The sequence below is a fragment of the Peromyscus californicus genome, unplaced genomic scaffold (genome assembly GCF_007827085.1).
Source record: "Peromyscus californicus insignis strain IS unplaced genomic scaffold, ASM782708v3 Scaffold_21__1_contigs__length_65335640, whole genome shotgun sequence".
In the NCBI taxonomy this organism is placed as follows: domain Eukaryota; kingdom Metazoa; phylum Chordata; class Mammalia; order Rodentia; family Cricetidae; genus Peromyscus; species Peromyscus californicus.
Genome location: NW_026294514.1, coordinates 61694117 through 61713434, shown reverse-complemented (window position 1 = coordinate 61713434; position 19318 = coordinate 61694117). Strand labels below are relative to the sequence as shown.

At 47.5% G+C, this 19318-nt stretch overlaps 1 protein-coding gene across 2 annotated transcripts in view; it reads left to right on the top strand.

Moving 5' to 3' along the window:
• The window catches only part of Inpp5d (inositol polyphosphate-5-phosphatase D), a 126825-nt gene that overhangs the window by 82373 nt on the left and 25134 nt on the right, over positions 1-19318 (top strand). For both annotated transcript variants that reach the window (XM_052750500.1, XM_052750499.1), the window contains exons 7-13: positions 3004-3084; positions 3204-3275; positions 4598-4721; positions 14263-14369; positions 16727-16829; positions 18563-18759; positions 19186-19303. In XM_052750500.1, the coding sequence (XP_052606460.1) occupies positions 3004-3084; positions 3204-3275; positions 4598-4721; positions 14263-14369; positions 16727-16829; positions 18563-18759; positions 19186-19303 (802 nt within the window). The remainder of the gene's footprint in view (positions 1-3003; positions 3085-3203; positions 3276-4597; positions 4722-14262; positions 14370-16726; positions 16830-18562; positions 18760-19185; positions 19304-19318) is intronic.

Genomic DNA, 19318 nt, shown 5'->3' with positions numbered 1-19318 from the left:
GGGGAGGAACGGAGGAGGGGGATGAGGAGGAGGGAGGGGAAACTGCAGTGGGAATGGATTGTATGAGAGAAGAATTAAAAACAAAAAAATTATAAAAAAGAAAGGACTACCTGCATCCTTCAAGTAGTCCTCTGAGTGGGAAGCTGATTTAGGGATCACGTGGGCACTGAGGGGCACCGACAAGGGTAGGTACTGACTCTGTGTCTCTGTAAATAAAGACAGGAAATCAGATGGATGGCGAAAGATGGCGAAATGTGGCGTGATCCCTAAACCATACTGTGCAAGGTAGTACCTGCTGGAGGCCTAGTTCTTCAGAAGGCTGAGGCAGGAGGATTACTTGAGCCCATAAGTTCTAGACCAGTATGAACAACATAACAAGATTCCAATAAAAAAAAAAAGTGAAGAGGAAAACCAAACAGGTGAAGGGTCATGCTAGTCCCTTCCTGCTCCAAGTGTCCTGTGCACCCGCGCTTCCCTAGTACCAGACAAGGCAGAGGAGAAGAGGGCGAGACCCTCCTCTCCGTCACCCTTGACCTTCCTAACCGAGCTGGCTATACTCTGTTTTACAGATGGACAGCTTTTCAGAGCTGTTCCTGTCTGCAGTTGCTCTGAATAGCCATCTTGAAATATGCCAGAGAAGAATATTTTGAGGTAGCCTATTTTGGTCTCCCACAAAGATTTTACAGGGAAAATGTATTTGTGTTCTATTTATACAACTAAAAATATTCATCAGAGCGGGGGAAACTGGTTCTTTGCTGAGTTTGAAATGAAGGATGGGTTAATTTCTAAGAAAGTCAATGCAAGTCTAGGCAAATGGGTGCTGCCGAACACCAGCATTTAAATAGCTTGAATGGGAGAGCACGCCCAGATCTTTGAAACAGGTAAGGATGGAGACCAGGTCTCCAGAGTTGGGCCTGCAGTGGCCAGGGCAAGACCAGCGGGCAGCACGGATGACTGTGCTTGCAATTGGAAGCCGGACAGAGTTGTGACAGTGTAGAGGGTGGCGCCCTCTATGTGGGGTAGAATTCGGGTCTCACTCCTAACCCCTCAAAAAGCAGAGAAATGTCTATCTTTGTTTGAAATGTTTATCTTTTTTTTTTTTTTTTTTAACTCACAGAGATCCACCTGCTGGGATTAAAGGCATGCTCCATCACACTCAGCTATTGTGTGTGTGTGTGTGTGTCTGTCTGTCTGTCTGTCTGTCTGTCTGTCTGTCTATGTGTCTGTGTGATGTGTGCAGGTGTCCACAGGGGCCAGAAGAAGGTGTTAGATTCACTAGAACTGGAGTTACGGGCAGTTGTAAGATGTCCAGTATGGGTGCTGGGGACTAAATTCAGGTCCTCTTGAAGACTGGAAAATGCTCTTAACCACCGACCATCTGTCAGCCCCAAGAATATCTGTCTTGATAGGCCCTCAGACCTTACAGTCCAGAGGAGTGACCTGATACAGGGGTAGAGGATAGAAGACTGGCCCCCGGGGCCTGTGTTCAGTCTTGTCCCCGCTGGCTTGTTCCTTGAACATGCAATAATGTCCTACCCTGCACAGTGGGGAACAGAGCAGAGGTGGCATATACCTTTAATCCCAGCATTCCGGGGTTGGGGGGCAAGGGTGGGAGGCAGGAGCATCTCTGTGAGTTCGAGACCAGCCTGGTCTACAGAATGAGTTCCAGGACAGCCAGGGCTACACAGGGAAAGACAGGTTTGATGGCACAGACCTCTAAGCCCAGCTTAGAGGACACTAAGAAAGGAAGATTGGAAGCTGAAGGCTGACTGGGCTGTATCTCTAGACCCTGTCTCAAGCAAACAGAAGACAAAACAAATCAAAAGCCAGTGTAGCCTGGCTGAGAGCATGAGCTCTCAAGGGTTCGAGTTAGTCACACACAGGTCTGGGTGTCCATCCTACTCCCGAAGGCAGCGGCAGTACCTTGTCAACTCCGTCTCTCCAGCAGGGGAGCACGTCCGGGGTAAAAGAGATGTTGCAGCACTTAGCTTTGTTTTGGCTTTTCTTTTTTCAATGCTTGGACTTGAAATTGGACCTCACTCATGCAGTTCATGCCTCAGCCTTGCAAATGTCTATTCTAAAAATAAATGCTTGGAGCCAGGCCCAGCATACATGGGTACCAGACCCAGTCTGCCGTTTATTAGCTATGTGTCTTTGGACAAGCGACTGTAGGCTTTTGGGTTCCAGTGTTCACTAAACAGGTCTGTTGAGCATCTTTATTGGTCAGGCATCAGTGTTGCAGACACTGAACACTGTGCCTTTGGTCTCCATCCTCCTGGAGCCCACATTCCAGCAAGGGCATCATACACCAAAGCCACAGTTGAAAGCAACAGCTTCATCCCACAGTGACTGATACGGACCGCAGCAGGGTGATTTGACCATGACAGCCGGGGAGCTGTTTGAGCTGTGGTAGTCGGGGAGGGACTCTTTGTGGATCTGAGATCTGGATGGCAAGATGCCCTTCCCAGATGAGATCCAAGCCTCTGGGTATTCCTTAGCAAGTAGAGCTCAAGGCAGACCGGAAGCAAGGAGGAGGAGGAGGAGGAGGAGGAGGAGGGGGGGGTTCAGAGTGGAGCATCTGAGCCTGCAGCACCTTCAGAGTCAGGGTGTGGAGCTTGCGTGCGGTTCTGCCTGCCGTGGGAAGCAGCCAGCGAGGGCTTAGGCAGTGGGGATGGGTACATTTTGGAAGTAGAGCAGGAAAACAGGCTCAGGCGACGTAGGAGGCCGGGAAGGTGATGATCAAGGACGGCCCCAGAGTTTTAAGGACTGTGTAGGTGGGGTGAGAAGCACTGTGGGTGAGGTAGAGTTAAAGAGAAGAATTGAAGAGCTATTTTTTGGCCACGAAGAATTTGGGGTGCTTATATATACCACAGTGTCCTTGTCTTCAAACAGGGGTGCTGGGGGGGTGGGAGACGGAACGAGGAGCAGCATGGGAAGTGTCCATTGCCCACCCCACAGCTCATGGTCAGCCAAACCTCATTTGTTCTCATTTTGATTTCCTAGGTGCCCAGTGAACCCAACCCCATCACCATGGTGGCCAAGCTCAGCCAATTGACAAGTCTCCTGTCTTCCATTGAAGACAAGGTACTCCCAGGGGTACCACGGCACCTCTTGATTTTTCTGTAGTCCCCTCCTTGCACCAAGAGTGTCCAGGTCCCAGGTTCTGCATTCCTGTGACTCTGACTTATCACTGCTGTCCGCAGGTCAAGGCCTTGCTGCACGAGGGCTCTGAGTCTCCCAACAGGCGTTCCCTCATCCCTCCGGTCACCTTTGAGGTAAGCTGACTCTGGAGGAGTGGAGCCTGACCTGGAGAGCTACCACCCTTGGGGGCCACTGGGTTTCCTGTGAAAAGAAGCTTTTGACTTGGACCATAGAAGGACACGGAACTCAGTGACAGAGAACAGTAGCTCATTGGGAAAGTGGACAAACGTTAAAATGGCTGCCTGAATGTATCAGCGAAGCCCCTTTATGGGGAGCCTGTAGAGAAAGAGCTCCTCACTGGTCCCAAGACGGTTTAAACTTTGTCACCCCTAAAATGGGAAGGAGGAGTAACATTAAGCTGAGGGTCTCAGAATGCTTATAAAACAGTGTCTGGGGGAGGGGACAGTTAGAGAAAATAATTCTTGTGATTTCCTTAAAAATGACTGGCTGAGACCCAGAAAGGTGTATTTTCTTTATGGACCCCAATAATCCTGGTGCTTCCTGCCCAACATAGTCCCACCTTCATGAGATACCCTACTAGCCACCCCAAAGCCCTCCTTATCCCTGAAAGTAATCCCACAACAGACAGATTTCCATTTTCTTCCTCCACCTTGTTTTTTAAATTTTACTTTTATTTTATTTATTTATTTATTTATTAATTAATTTATTTATTTAGTGTGGGGGGGGCGGGGAGAGAATGTGGAGGTCAGAGGGCAGCTTGCAAGAATGAGTTCTCTCCTTCCACCATGTGAGTCTCAAAGATTGACTCCAAGTCACCAGGCTTGGTGGCAGGCTCCTTTACCCACAAAACCATCTTGCCGACTCCTCTGTCACTCCTGTTTGTTTGTTTGTTTGTTTGTTTGTTTGAGATAGGGCCCCACCCAGCCTCCTCTTGCCTCCACCTAAATGTGCCCCCACGCTCAGCCTGGATTTCTCATTTTCTGAACATGCCCAGGCAAGTGTCTTCTTCGTGATTATTATTGGTAGATGCTCAATTAGTGGTTGTAACAAGGCCCCAGAGTGTGAATCTATTAGTAAGATTCTTCCCAGAAGTAGATGACACATCAGATTAATAACTGTTGTCAAACTAATCCATGAATGAACCATTTCCCAGCAGTTCATCTGTTTCCTCCACCGGATCTGTTGGTGGGACAGCTGGGTTGCACAATGGGCGAGGCTGGCTCAGCTTCAGTGTGAGCCATTTTCAGACATGCTGTGGAATCCAGGGGTGTTGTGGGAATCGCGTGTGCCAGGCCAGGGTGAGGAAGGCCTAGACCTAAGAGCTAGATAGCCCGACCTAGGACACTGACCCAGGGTTCCCCAGCCATGTAGACAAATGGTTCAGAGTTGGCATCCCCAAAGCCCAACCACTGACTGCATCTCTCACACTCCCAAGGTGAAGTCAGAGTCCCTGGGGATTCCTCAGAAAATGCATCTCAAAGTGGACGTCGAGTCTGGGAAACTCATCATTAAGAAATCCAAGGATGGCTCCGAGGACAAGTTCTACAGCCACAAAAAAAGTAAGCCACCCGCTCCCCATCCCACCCCAACCCCTCAACACACACCCCATGTTCTGGTTCTGTGTGGGAACTCTGGCCAACAACAAGTGTCTTAGTTACTTTTCTCCTGCTGTGACAGAAACACCACAGCCAAGACAACTTACAAAATAAAACGTTAGATGTGAGGTTCATGCTTCCAGAGTTAGAGTCTGTGACCATCATGATGGGGAGCATGGCAGCAGGCGGGCAAGCATGGCACTGGATCAGTAGCTGAGAGCCTACCTACATCTTGATTCACAAGCAGAGAGAGGGCTAATTAGGGATGCCCAAAGCCTACCCCCCACTGCCACACCTCCCCCAACAAGACCACACCTCCTAAGTCTTCCTAAACAGTTCCACCGCCTGGGAAGCAAGCATTCAAATATATGAGCCTATGGGCTCCACAGCAACTGTCAGCAAAAGCAGTTTCCCTCCCCCATTTTTGAGAGTGGTCCCTGTCCCTGAGTGTTCTCCAAGTGTCTCTCTTCCTGCTATCAGGACACACTTCAGGGGTCTCCCCTGCATACTCTGCCAATACCTCTGGGAATGAGTTTATAAATGAATTACTTGTCACAGCTGTCCCATAGTAGTCCTGTGTGAATACGTAGGGATTTCATGTCTCTGTGTGTGACTTCACCTCTTCCCTACAAGCATGCAGTCACCTCCCTGTGCTGGAACAGGCCCTGCACTGATGGTGTGGCTGGGAGAGCTGCTGGGCTGGCACCCTTAGCAAAGCTCTAACCCTCGGGAACTGAAGTATATGAACTCTGTGTCTAAAAGGTCCAAATTCCCATCCCAGCTCTGTCACTCAGAAGCTAGGGACCTTGACCCACCTCTCTCAGCTTCTGATTCTGGTTCTCAGGGATGAGAAAGATTGAGCAAACTATGCGTGGGTTACAGCCCAGCACCTAGCCTCTCTCAGACCAGCTGTTCCCATGGGCACGGCTGAAACACGGCTGCTCCGGATGTCACACTGTCCAGTATTTATGCACACAGTGAGAATGATCCCCACAACAGCTTGATGGAGAAGCCGCTGTGGGCAGAGCAGTATCCAGGGCAGCAAGAGACCCATATGGTCCCTGCCCACGTGAAATTTGTATTCTGGTGCGTTAAGGGTGAATAAATACTCAGATAAATCTATTGACCCGGTGGTTTCAGCTACTTGGAAGCTTTGAAGAAAACAGAACAGCATGATATGTAGAGGTCCTTTGGGAAGAAGGAATGGTTTAGGAAGCAGGCAGGAGGCTGGCCCTTTTAAGCAATGAGCGTGTGAGCTGAGACCTCAGGTTGTATGAGCTGAGAACTCAGGTTGTGCAGCGTCAGGGGACTGAGGGAAGAGTCTTCAGAGAGGGCAAACACCACGAGGTGGAAAGACACAGGGTATTGAAGGTGAGCGGAAATGGGCCGGGGGTGCTGTGGGAACAGAACTGGAGGGCAAGGAAGGGGGGTTTGGATGCCCTAGCCTCCCAGGCAAGATAGGTATCTCATGAAGAGGACTCTGGAAAAACTCCCAAGCAAGAAGTTTCAGGCTAGACGCTGGTGCTGCTGAGTTAGAGCCACAGGTGGTTCTGAGGGTGAATGTTCATCACCACAATATGGGGTTTTGACTGCCCACCTTCAAATCCAGGCTCTACCTCTGGCCAGCTGTGCCACATCAGCCTCTTAACCTCTCTGTGCCTCCAGCCTGTCTGTAAAATGGGAATGATGACAGTGGATGCCACGTGGAGACTGCGTGAGAAGCCATGAATTCATGCTTATGAGGGCGATTTGCACAGCTCCCCACTGCTCTGCACTGAACGGGAGAATGTCCAAGCAGGGGCTGAGGACAGGGCCTGTTGACCCTGCGCCTCCTCTCCTGAGCCCCTCCTGGGCACTGGCCCTGTCAGGGGTAGGGTACAGCCAGGGAAGGGCCAGGATAGTACTGGGGAGGAAAAGGTCTCTTTTTCCCTCTTGCATCTTAAGTTCTTGGCAGAAGCCAGGACCGATTACCAAGAGGAAGGGGAACGGAATGCTCACATGTGAGTCTCATGTGACGTGGAAGCCCTCCCAGGGAAACCGGGACTGGGAGGATGGCTGAGCAGAGTGTTGCAGGCAGGTTTGGGAGGAGTGGGGAGCTGGAGACTGTCAGCACAGAGGGGCTGGAAGTTAGGGCAGTGGGAGGAGCTTGGCCAGGCCTGGGAGCTCAGATTCCTCTCAGCCTCCTTTGTCCTTGGCAGTAGGAGTCCTTCCCTCTAGGTATGGACAGCATACTTGTCACATGAGGGCTTTATCACCAGCTCAAAGACAGACTAGAAAGTCCTTTCTGCCTCCCCATCCCTTCTGTCAAGGTGCTATGTTTTGGGGTCCTGGGTCCTCAGACCCATCAATAAATACCACAAGCAGTATTGGTGCCTTTTCTCTGCTCCTCCATTGCATCTTGCAGCGCTGCTACAAGGGTTAAAAGGATGATGATCAAAACATGTGGTGCCTGGCGTGGAGAGGGTGCTTGGTGCATTGGCTGCTGCCAGCGGCGACACTGACAAGGATCCTTACCATGCTGCTCTAAGGACAGAGTGGAATGGGGGTGGAGGGTGGGAGGATGAATTTGGAAGGAGGGTCTCTGGACTCTGGAGTAAGAAGCTGCCACCAGAGTTGAGCTCACAGCATCAGGCCAGGGCTCTGCCTTACCGCGTCCAGCTGGGGAGTGGCAGATGGTTTGAGCAGGAAGCCTGTGCCATAAGCGGCCGGCTTAGATAAGTGCGTGCCACTTAGATAAGTTTGTGCAAGGAGAGTAGGTCAAGAGATCCATTGCAGCAGGGTCACCCATGACAGCTAATGAGGTCACACTGAACTCCTGAGAAGTGCTGAGAACTGGGTTTCGGTGCTAAGTGCTGTGGCCACTGTTATGTGATTTACTGCCCATGCTCCTTGGACAGAGACGCCCATTCCACACTGCACCCGTGTTTCAGAGCCTCCTGTATGCTGTTATGTTTATGTAGCTTCCTATGTCAATCAAAATAAATAAACAAAAGGAAAATGTGAGAGAGAGGAGGAAGAGAGAGGAGGAAGAGAGAGAGGCTTCCTTTCTGTGGTTGTTTTATTTTATTTGGTTGGTTGGGTTTTTTTTTTTTTTTTGAAACAGAGGCTCATGTTTTCTAAGCTAGTTTTGAATTCACTGTGTAGCTAAGGTTGATCTAGAATTCCCGATGCTCCTGACACCACCTGCATTCCATATGTAATCTCTATCTCATTGGTTTCAAGAAAGCAGAAAATACAAATAAGCTAATGTTTCAAACAAAATCCTACGTTGCCAGATGACCTTGGACTGTACCCTCCCAGATGCTGTTCAAAGTCATCGTGTGAGGCTGCGTATGGTGGTACAGCCTCTTAATCCCAGTGCTTAGGAGGCAGAGCAGGCGGCTCTTCATGAATTCGAGGCCAGTGTAATCTACACAGTGAGCCTTGGGCCAGTCAGGGCTGCATAATGAGACCTTGTCTCAAAAAATTGATTAATTAATTAATTAATTAATTAATTAATTAATTAATTAATTAACAACAGTAATAGTGCAAGCTGGATGTTGTGGTACACGTCTACAATCTCATCATCTGGGAAGCTTGCACTTTCCTTTTTATAAACTTACGTGTGTGTGTGTGTGTGTGTGTGTGTGTGTGTGTGTGGCTTCAGATTCCCTAGAGTGGAGTCACAGACTGTTGTAAACATAGGTGCTGTTGTAAACATAGGTGCTGGCAAGCAAGCTCGTATCCTCTGCAGACATAGATATTCTCTTAACCACTGAGCCTCTCCTGCCTACACTCTAAACGACGGTACACACCGTTTCATCTTGTGTCATATGAAAGGACCAATGCTGACTATTGCAGACCCTACAGAAACCAGAAATTTCATAATTCAACCTCAAAATTGCAAATCTCAGTCATCTCCTCTTCAGCTTACAAAAATGTAATGGTGGCTTCTTCACCAAAACCTATCTTTAGTTGGAAATGGCTCAAGATTTGGTGTCTTTATTCTTCTGAGCTTGCAGCTATGAAGGGAGCATGGGACAATTGACAAAAATGAATGAAAAGACGAAACACACGAGGGGATGAGTTACATGGGTAAAAGGAGATTGGAGATAAGGACGTAAGACTATGAAATAAGCTGGAGGGAGGGCTCAGCAGCCAAGAGCACTGCTGTTCTTTCAGGAGACCTAGGTTTGGTTCCAGCATAAACGTGACAGCTCTCAATCATCTGTGACCCCAGTTCTGGGGGACCAAGTGCCCTCTTCTGCTACCAAACCAAATGGGCTTTGCATACATTTGGTGCACAGATACATACAGGCAAAACACTCATACACATTACATAAAAATTTAAATTAGCTGTGTGGTAGTGGCACATGACTTTAATCCCAGCACTCAGGAGGCAGAAGTGGGTGGATCTCTGAGTTCAAGGCCAGCCGGTCTACAGAGCAAGTTCCAGGACAGCCAGGGCTACACAGAGAGACCTTGTCTTGAAATTTTTTTTAAAAAATTAATTAATTAAAGCTAGGAGTGGTGTTAAATGCCTTTAATCCCAACATTTGGGAGGCAGAGACAGATAAATCCCTGTGAGTTTGAGGACAGGCGTGTCTATGTAGAGAATTCAAGGATAGTCAGGACTACATAGAGAGATCCTGTCTCAAAGGAAAAAAAACCAGAAATTTTAATTAAAAATTTTAAATTAACAGAAAGAGGAAAGAAAAAGGAAGAACCACTCAGCACAGCACAAGGGTCAGAGGCAGGAGGATCAGGAGTTCAAGCCAGCCTCGGCTGTATACAACCTTGTTTCAAAAATCCAAAAAGAAATAGATTTTTAAAATAAAAAATTTAAAGGGCCAGAGAATGTAGAGTGCTTGTCTCTCGTGTATGAGGCCCCCAGTCCTGCCAAAAATAGAATGAAAACATTGAAAAAGTAAAAAGGTAAATTCGAGGGAGGATCTCATAGGTGGGTTCGTTTTGTTTTCATCTTCTGAGGCAGAGTCTAATGACTCTGGGCTAGCCTGGGCTAGCCCGGGCTAGCCTGGAACTCACTATGCATTCAGGCTGGCCTCAAACTTGACCGATGGCGGTGTTCCTCACTCAGTCTCCTGACACACGCCATTGTACATAGTGTGCTTTTCTAACTGATGCACCAGCCCAGGGACTTCACCCCCACAAGTGTTAGTAAAAAAACGAGGAGAAAGAGAAAAACTTGTAGCTGTATGGTCGCTACACGAGTATGTGGGTTTACGCGGGTCCGTGGAATGAAGACACAGAGGCATAAGAATGAATTTAGCCTAACATGGCTGCAGGGGGGTTCAGCCTTGAAGGACTGAAGCACTAACCCTTCGCCTAGGGCAGTTTTATTTCTCTCCAATATGGTTTAGCCAGTTAATTTCCACATGCTCAAAACACCCTGAAAGGGGCTCCCAACAACACAATGCCAAGTGCAAATTCCTCGATTTCTCAGGTACCAGGTTTTCCGAGTTTCCTGAATCAAGTTTTGCACATGCCTTTGTATCCTTGGGAAAGTCCAGACAAGATTCACATGGAGGGCAGCAAGGGAAACAAAAGGTGTCTGCTAAACAAAAGGTGGGTTAGGGCTAGATGCTACTCCCTGGAGCCAGGCCAGGTGCAGCTCAGCAGGAATGCCACTATAAAAAACTCATCGAAGACCCCAGAAAAGCATGTCACCGAATAACACACATGTCCAGGCTGAGAATGCCCTGAGTGTTCAGCACAACAGAGAAGGCACCTCCGGCATTGGGGAGCCTCCCAACATTGAGTTCTAAGGAAAGGCCCTAGAACTTCCCGAGTGAGGTAGAATAGAATACATTGGAGATTCCCCAGCTTCTGTGGGTGCGCGGAGAACCCCCAAGACTCAACGGGGGACCCCATTCTGGATAGGACTTATTAAATTGAAAGGATACAAAGAAAACTCAACAGGAGAGAAAAGCACATGAGGAGAAGTCTGGAGGTCTTCACACGCCTCTAGAGAGTGGTTCTCAACCTTCCTAACGCTGTGAGCCTTTAATACAGTCCCTCAGGTTGTGGTGACCCCCAACCATAAAATTATTTTTGTTGCTACTTCATAACTATAATTTTGCTGCTGTTATGGATCATAATGTGAATATTGTGTTTTCCAATGATCTTGGGCAACCTATGAACAGGTTGTTTGAGTCCTAGAGGGGTCGCGACCCACAGGTTGAGAACCACTGTTCTAGACTCTTTCCCGCTGGAGTCATAGAGGTCATACTCAACCCTCCACCTCTATTAGCTGTGACAAGTCTACCTGATTAGAGACTGTGCTCGAGGTGGTTGGTTGGTTGGTTGGTTGGTTAGTTTTGCAGTCATGAGGATCACAAGGTCCTACGCATGTCAGGCAAGTGCTAGAGGAAAATAGGAAAAACAGGCCAATATGCAAATAGACAGCCTCATGGGGCCCAGGCACTCACTCCTCATCCTCTCCTTCACCTCCCAAGGGCTGGTATTATGGTGTCAGTCACTAGGCCTAGCTGCAGGTAAGGACTTCCCCCAAAAGAACTCCAGTAGCTCAGGAAACAGCAAAAATTGACAAATGGGAGTCTATGAAACTAAAGTACTTCTGGCCAGCAAGGGAGCCAGTTAACAGAGCGAAGAGGCAGCCTACAGAATGGGGGGAAGTCTTGGCCAGCCGTTCATCTGACAGCGGATTGATATCACAGTGATAGCTGCACACCTGTGTTTATTATAGCCACGTTCATCATAGCCAAGTTATGGAATTGGCCTTGGTGCCCATCAGCCAATGAAGAAAATGTTCCTGTACGTGATGGAATGGATATTACTCAGCCATAAAGAACCATGAGATACCATTTATAGGAAAATGGATGGAACTAGAGATGAGAAAGAGAGGGAGGGGGAAGGAAGGAGATAGAGAAAGAGAGAGAGACAGTGACAGAGAGGGGCAGAGAGGGCTACTAAGGGAAAAGGGGACCAAGGTGGAGTACAGAGGAAGGCCACATGGAGCAACTATGTAATGATCTAAGTACATCATGTGTGTGAATGAAGATGTTACAACGAATGGATATGTTAATGTATGCTAATTTAAAAGGCAGACAGTTCTTAGAAAATAGTTCTTAGAAAGCTACTGGGGAGGTTACTGTGTCAAAATGAAGACGTAAACAAAGAAAGAGGATGACATGGAACGTGAGAAGGAGGTCCCACAAGAGGGACGAAGGAGTAGATTCCAGGGTACTGAAAAAGGCAGGTTCTCATCAGGCCTCGAAGTCACCAGACCTAGAGGTTCTGGGAAAGTGCTTAGACGCAGGGCACAGACAGCAGAGCAGTGCTTAGTCACGTGGGAATGAGTGTTAACAAAGGGAAGGAGAATTCAAGTCGAGGAAAGCACATAGCCCAGGGTTAGGACGGTAGCTCAGTGTGCAGCGTGACCCGCAGCACCATCAAAAAAGAAAAGAGCAGGGCAATTGTACAATTACAAAAACCCAGGAAAAGCTTCACACAGTGCTTTTATTCCTTGAGAATTTCATACATGTCTACAATGTATTTTGATTATATTCACCCCACACTCCTCCCCTAACGCCTCTTAGATCCACCCCCACCCAGCCCTCCTCCCAACTTCATGGCCTCTGACTGACTCAGTCCAGTTGGTGCTGCCCATGCGCTCATGGGAGTGAGACCATCCCCTGAGTCTTGGTGCCTACCCGGGGCCATACCCATAAAGAAAATTGGCTCTCTCCCCACGAGCAGCTGCCTGTCAATAGTTCCTCAGCTAAGAGTGGGAGTTCTTGAGCCCCACTCAGGAAAAGAAGAGCAAAGGAAAAGACTGGGGGCTAGTCTGTCAGGAGCCTCGTCATAGTCACGGTGACATAGCATTGAGTGTTTAGTAAAAATATGGTGTTGGAAAGATGATGGGGAAACTGAAATTATGTTCAGTAGGGGGTTAGAGGGGAGTACAAAGTTGTATGTGTCGACAAAAAACCAAAACCAAAAACAACTAAACCTTCATCTTCTGCAGTAGAAAGCTAATATGTAATAGGAAATCTTTCCTGTGTTGTGTATGTGTGTATGGTGTGTGTGTGTGGTATGCATGAGTGTGGGCATGAGCTGTGGCTGTGTGCTGTGTGGAGGTCAGAGGACAGCTTCCAGGAGTCAGTCTTGCCTTCTACCTCATTTCTGCCGCTTTGTGCATACTCCTGGCTGGCTCCAGAGTTTCTAGGTAATTCTGTCTCCACCTCCCATCTCCCTGGAGGAATACAGCGTGCTACTGAATCTAGATTTTTCTTAGTTCTTGAGATTGGAATTCAGGAACCAAGGCAAATGATTTTACTCACTGGGCCATCTCCTGACCCTAGAAAATATTTTCAAATGAAACCTCAAGATCAGGACGCTGAGGATTTTTTTTTTTTTTAAACATGGGATGGGGGCTGGAGAGTTAGCTCGGGGGTTAAGAGCACTTGTTGTTCTTGCAGAGGATCTGGATTCAATTCCCAGAACCCAAATGATGGCTAACAACCATCTGTAACTCTGATCAAGCAGGGTTGGGGGGGCGAATCTAATGCCCCCTTCTGGTCTCCAGGGGTACTGTATGTATGTGGTTCACAGATATATAAGCAGGCAAAATAACCACACACATAAAATTAAAAAATTAAAATTAAAAAGAAGCAAGAAATGTTAAATGATAAATTTCCAAAGAGTTAATTGAGAAACTTGAAATTAACTGCCTTTAGGGGGCAGGACATTGGAGGAAGGTGGAGAGGAAAGGTACTATTAACTAAAGGGGAAAAAATATGGAATGATTTAATTCTTTTTCTTTCTTTTTTCTTTTCCTTTCTTTTTTTTGTTTTTTTGTTTTTTTGAGTGTAGCCATGACTGTTCTGGAACTCTCTCTGTAGACCAGGCTCGCCTCAAGCTCAGAGATCCATCAGTCTCTGCCTCCCAGGTGCTGAGATTAAAGGCATGCACCACCACTGCCTTGCTCATTTTTAATTTTATCTTTATTATTTTCAATTGTGTGTGTGTGTGTGTGTGTGTGTGTGTGTGTGTGTGTGTGTGTGTGTGTGTGTCTGTGTATAAGAGTGCAGATGCCCCCAAGAGACCAGAGGAGTCAGATCCCCCTGAAACTGGAATTACAGATGGTTGTGAGCTGCCTGATGTGGGCGCTGGGAATTGAACTCAGGTCCTCTGAAAGAGCAGTATATGTTCTTAACTGCTGAGCTACCTCCCTAGCCCTTCAACTTTTGATAAGAAATGAAAACTACAACTTTTATGTGAGTTTTTCACAAATGAAGCGAAACAGACAGGAGCCGGGGAAGCAGAGTGGCATGTAGAGAGAAAGATCAAGGATGGACAGTCACACAGTCTGTGTAGTGAAGCCACTTCTAGACAGTTGTGGGTACCACACTTCTCAAGATGTACCCCTAGGGCTCAGCCCGGTATGTGAGGGTCAGGTCGAGGGTTGGTGCCTAGAATGCAGTGGACACTGGACATGTTGAAGGAGCAGATGATAACTCAATGAACCTCTGGTTTTCTGAAGTCCTGCAGCTCATCAAGTCCCAGAAGTTTCTGAACAAGCTGGTGATTTTGGTGGAGACAGAGAAGGAGAAAATCCTGAGGAAGGAATACGTTTTTTCTGACTCTAAAGTAAGTGACAATAGATATCTAATGGAGGGCAAGAAGGGACACGTGTCTGGAGGACGGCGATGTGCCAGGGGGTGCAGTCATTAGCTCCCTGGGTTGCAGAGCTCCCTTTTCACCGCCAGGAAGCTGAGCTTAGGTGGTCAGGCTCTGGGCCAGCTGGTTCTAGTTCCGCCGTCCCAGGATCACGAGTGCTGCCTTCCAGCTGAGAGAAGGCACCCCGGCTCATGCCCAGTGCTGAGCTGGCCAGGAGGCTTCTAGAAATGGTGTCTCTTGGCTAGATTTAGGAGCCCTTTGGGCCAGCTTTGGATTTAAATCTGAGTCCTGGCCGATACTTCCTTCTGAGGACTTCTGTTTTGAAACTCTGCCCCGCTCTGCGGAAGTAAGGTTCCTCTGCCATCATGGCCGACAGAGGAAGAGGCACTATGGGCCAGGAGAAAACCCCTGGATGTGGTTCTCTGTCCTCTGATTGCTCACTTCAGAAGTCACCCCAAATGGTCTGAATCCCACACAGAGGCTCTGCTGGCCATGCTCATCAGTACCATTTATATGAGGCATGGAAAATGGATGGCAGATCAGAGAGTGTGTGTATCCTGACGTGTGGCTGACCCCGCATGTCAGATATAGACAAGCTATTGGGGGAGGAGGGGCTCCTAGTACAGTCTTACGGAGGTAACTCCCGCCAAGTTCCCCAGGCATCTGCTTTCACCTGGCCTGGGGGTGAGTATGAGGGAATGGCGGCAGGCATGGGCTGACAGGAACAGTGGAGAGGGAATGCAGACAGATGACAGGAAGTAGAGAGAGGTCACACAGCTGGGCAGTGTTCTGGACTTCAGGAGCACAGGTCCAAAACTAGTTACTTCTGCCCAGTGGCAGCCCAGTGGAAAGGGCTGAGACACCGACCCTTGCCAGCCTCAGCTAAAGACAGGCTTCAGTAAAGAAGCCGCGGTTATGTCTTGATGAGCTGGGTTCTGGAGTGGGCAGTCATGAGAGTCGCAGCCATGAGGCTGAATCATATAAAATTGCTGGCTTTGTAACCAGGGACACCAGGCATCCGGCCTTTCCTGTTGCACTACTTGAAATTTTGTGTCCTCTCATTTAAAACCAGCTGCCCTATGGACAACAGCCCTCTTGACTAAGAGAGGGAAAGTCAGCTTCATGCCCCACTGTGAACACAGGAAAAATACGTGCAAAAGATTAGGGAGGCTTTTGTCTTGGTATACTCTCTTGTCTTTGCTTAGTTTCGTTAAATTTTCTTTTTTAAAAAAATGTTGGATTTGTGTACTTGGAGGTGGGGCTTGCACGTGCCACAGGGCATGTGTAGGGGTCAGAGGACAGAAGTCGGTTCTCTCTATCTACCATCTGAGTCCCAAGGATTGAACTTAGCTCCACAGCAAACGCCTTTGCCTGCCAGGCCATTGCATTGGCCCTAGCTTCTTTAAATTTTCTTTTATTGCGTAAGTAATTCAGTCTCATTGTTTTTTTTTTTTAAGTATCAAATACAAAAGTTTAAAACAAAAGCAGCGCTCACCACTAACTGACTCTGGACTATCCCCTTCCAGGTGTCTTAAGGGCTTTTTGTTTGTTTTTATGTTTTGCTTTGGTTTGGACTTTTTTGAGACAGGATTTTGCAATGTAGCCCTGTCTGGCCTGGTACTCACTGTATAGCACAGGCTGACCTTGAACTCACAGCAGCCTTGTAACCTCAATCTCCCACGTGCTGGGATTAAAGGCATGAATTCCCATGCCCCATGCATGTTTTTCTTAAGATGATAGTGTAGTGGTGGCACCCAGACCGTATTCACCAAGTAGCTTCTCATAACTAATGTTGTATCATGGCCACTTCTCTGTGGCTAAGGTACTTCTGTACCATAATTTTAAAACTCTATGGAGTTCTAGCTTAGGAATGGTGTACAACATGATTATCTGAGTCTCCTACCTATGGACACGCTGCAGTACCCTGATGTGTTTGGATCTTGGTGCAGCTTCTGATTTTTGGCTTCAAATCACACCCTTGCAGCAGAATGGCTGGGTCCAAGAAGCCACATGCTCATGACTTGAAACAACACCTCTCTCCAGGTGGCTGCTCTTCTTGTTTACAGAGATATATAGAAAACTCAGTCTGAGATATATATATATATATATATATATATATGTATGTATATATATATGTGTGTGTGTGTGTGTATACACACACATATATATACACACATATATATATATACATACATAAAGTATGTATATGTATATATATATATATAAAACGCCCCCTCAGTGTTTTTTAAGCTGACCACATCCTTTGTAGAAGCCAATGTGCAGGGAGGTGGAGGTCCTTCTCAGTGTGTCTGCCCTTCCTCCTCCAGAAGAGAGAAGGCTTCTGCCAACTGCTGCAGCAGATGAAGAACAAGCATTCGGAGCAGCCGGAGCCCGACATGATCACCATCTTCATTGGCACTTGGAACATGGGTGGGTCCCTGTGCCCCCTCCCTCCTACCAGTTTTGCTTGGGTCCACCTTCCTGCCTCAGCATCTGCAAATGGCACAAGGGGGCGCCTCCATCTCTCGTTCATAGTCCTGGTCTCGGTCCCGTCTGTACGACCTCTTTTCTAGAGAATTCTACCTTTGTCCAATGATGATGAACAAGAAAAGTACTGAGCTTTAGGACTAGTGCACCCCAAGAGTAGCCACAATAGGTAACTCTGTAGCTTGCCAAAGGACCCCAGGTCTTGAAGAAAGACATCTGACCCTGATTTATGTAGGGAGGAGATAAGGGGAGAGATAGAATGATCAGTGGATGGATAGATGGGTGGATGGGTGGGTAGATGGATAGAAGATAGGTAAATGGCCCTCAGTTTAAATTCTGTGTAAATAATATATAAGTTTTTAGCATAGGTGTGTGGCTAGAAGTAAATAAACAGCAAATATATATGCTGAATATATGGTAATATATTCCATATGATAAATATGTAAGTGAAATATTTAAATAATTATTTGGTATAAGTACTCAGCTAGAAATAAAAACTAAAATACAAAATATATATTGGGCTAAATATATATACTATATATTTATATATTATCACATAATATTATATTAAATATGTACATTATACTAATTGTCAATTATACTATATAATGTTTTGGTATAAATATTGATCTAGAAATAAATAGTTAGAAGATGTCCAGTTAAATCTGAATCTTAGACAGACAACCATTGCATGGGGAATACTTATTCTAAAAATCACCCATCTACCAGAAATTCAAATTTAACAGGTATCTTAGACTATTATTAACTCCTTAGGCTCTCACTCCCAAGGGTTCATGCATGTGACATGGGGAAATTTCTAGTTTTCTTGTCTGCCTGTAAAGAGTTCTTTTGGTTGGACGCGGTGGGGTCTTTCCACTGTACAGAGCAGGGGTGCCCTTCCGGGAGAAGACACATGGGTGGGGCAAGCTGGAGCCCTGCTGCACATGGGCAGGATGGGAAGGTCTCCATATGTGGTCACTGAGAGCCTGGGAAGCAGAGTTTGCAGCGATTGTTATTCGGATTCTTGGCTTCCTGTCTCTCTGTTGGCCAAGAGACACACACCTCTTTGGAGTATGGGGAGAACATCTATCTACCCAGCCTTAAGGCATCTCCAGAAGTAGACCTCCCATCCTTCCTTGGAGAAGCTGCTCCCACTCATTTTTAAAAATAGAAGCTGAGGAACATAGCATGCTCTTCCTGTTTCTCTGCTGAGCACCTCATCATCTCAGTTCTTAGCTGAACGGAACTTCCTTCCGGGAAGCCTTTGGTGTTTCCTGGCAGTGGGATAGAAGCCTCCATCCTGAACATGTCACTCACCATCAGAATTGTAAACTCCTGAGTGACAGGCAGGGCCACAGCTCATGTGTTACTGCCACCCTAGAGCCCAGGACATGTTTGCCACCCGTTCAGTTAGATCAGGGCTCTGTAGAGGATCTCCCAGTGTTCCATTCTTGGGAATGTAACAGTATCTTTACAACAAGATCTCACTGAGCTCTGACCACCGCTGACATGTAAGGTGATCTCAGTACTGAGTTCTTCATCTAGGGCATTTGTCTCAGTGATTTTTGTAACTATATGATCCTCCCCCCTCCCCCCCCCCCACTGTTTTGAATCCCCCTGATGCCCTTGACCTGACATGCCTTTGACTCACTTGGTGTTGGGTTTTGCTGTTGAAGGTAACGCACCCCCTCCCAAGAAGATCACGTCCTGGTTTCTCTCCAAGGGGCAGGGAAAGACGCGGGATGACTCTGCTGATTATATCCCCCATGACATCTACGTGATTGGCACCCAGGAGGACCCCCTTGGAGAGAAGGAGTGGCTGGAGATACTCAGGCACTCCCTGCAAGAAGTCACCAGCATGACATTTAAAACAGTGAGCTGCTGGCCCAGCCCTGGGTGGGGAAGACAATATGCTTTTCTAAGCATCTCAGAAAGTCAGACAAGATACTTCCAAAGATGTATAGGAGCTCAGTGGTCCCCCATTTTCAGAGTAAAAGATATACATCCAGGTGCCATCCTCAGAAGTTGATAGAGTCCTGAGTCCCCCACCTTCCCCACTCCTGCTTAAAAGAATAATCTTGGCTTCCTGGAAGTACCTTCAGCCCCAGGTCTCATCTGTGAGGTACTTTGTCTCACTCTTAGGCATCGTTAGAAGTTACCCCTGAAAGCTAGGGATTACAGACAGGGTATCTTACTCTCGGGGTGAGAGCTGGGGTGAATCCCTTTGGGGTTCTCAGGATTCCAACACTAAACCCCAGCCCGATGTTGCAACATCATCTCCCGCCGCCACCACCACCAGGTCGCCATCCACACACTCTGGAACATTCGCATAGTGGTGCTTGCCAAGCCAGAGCATGAGAATCGGATCAGCCACATCTGCACTGACAATGTGAAGACAGGCATCGCCAACACCCTGGGTGAGCATAGAGGGG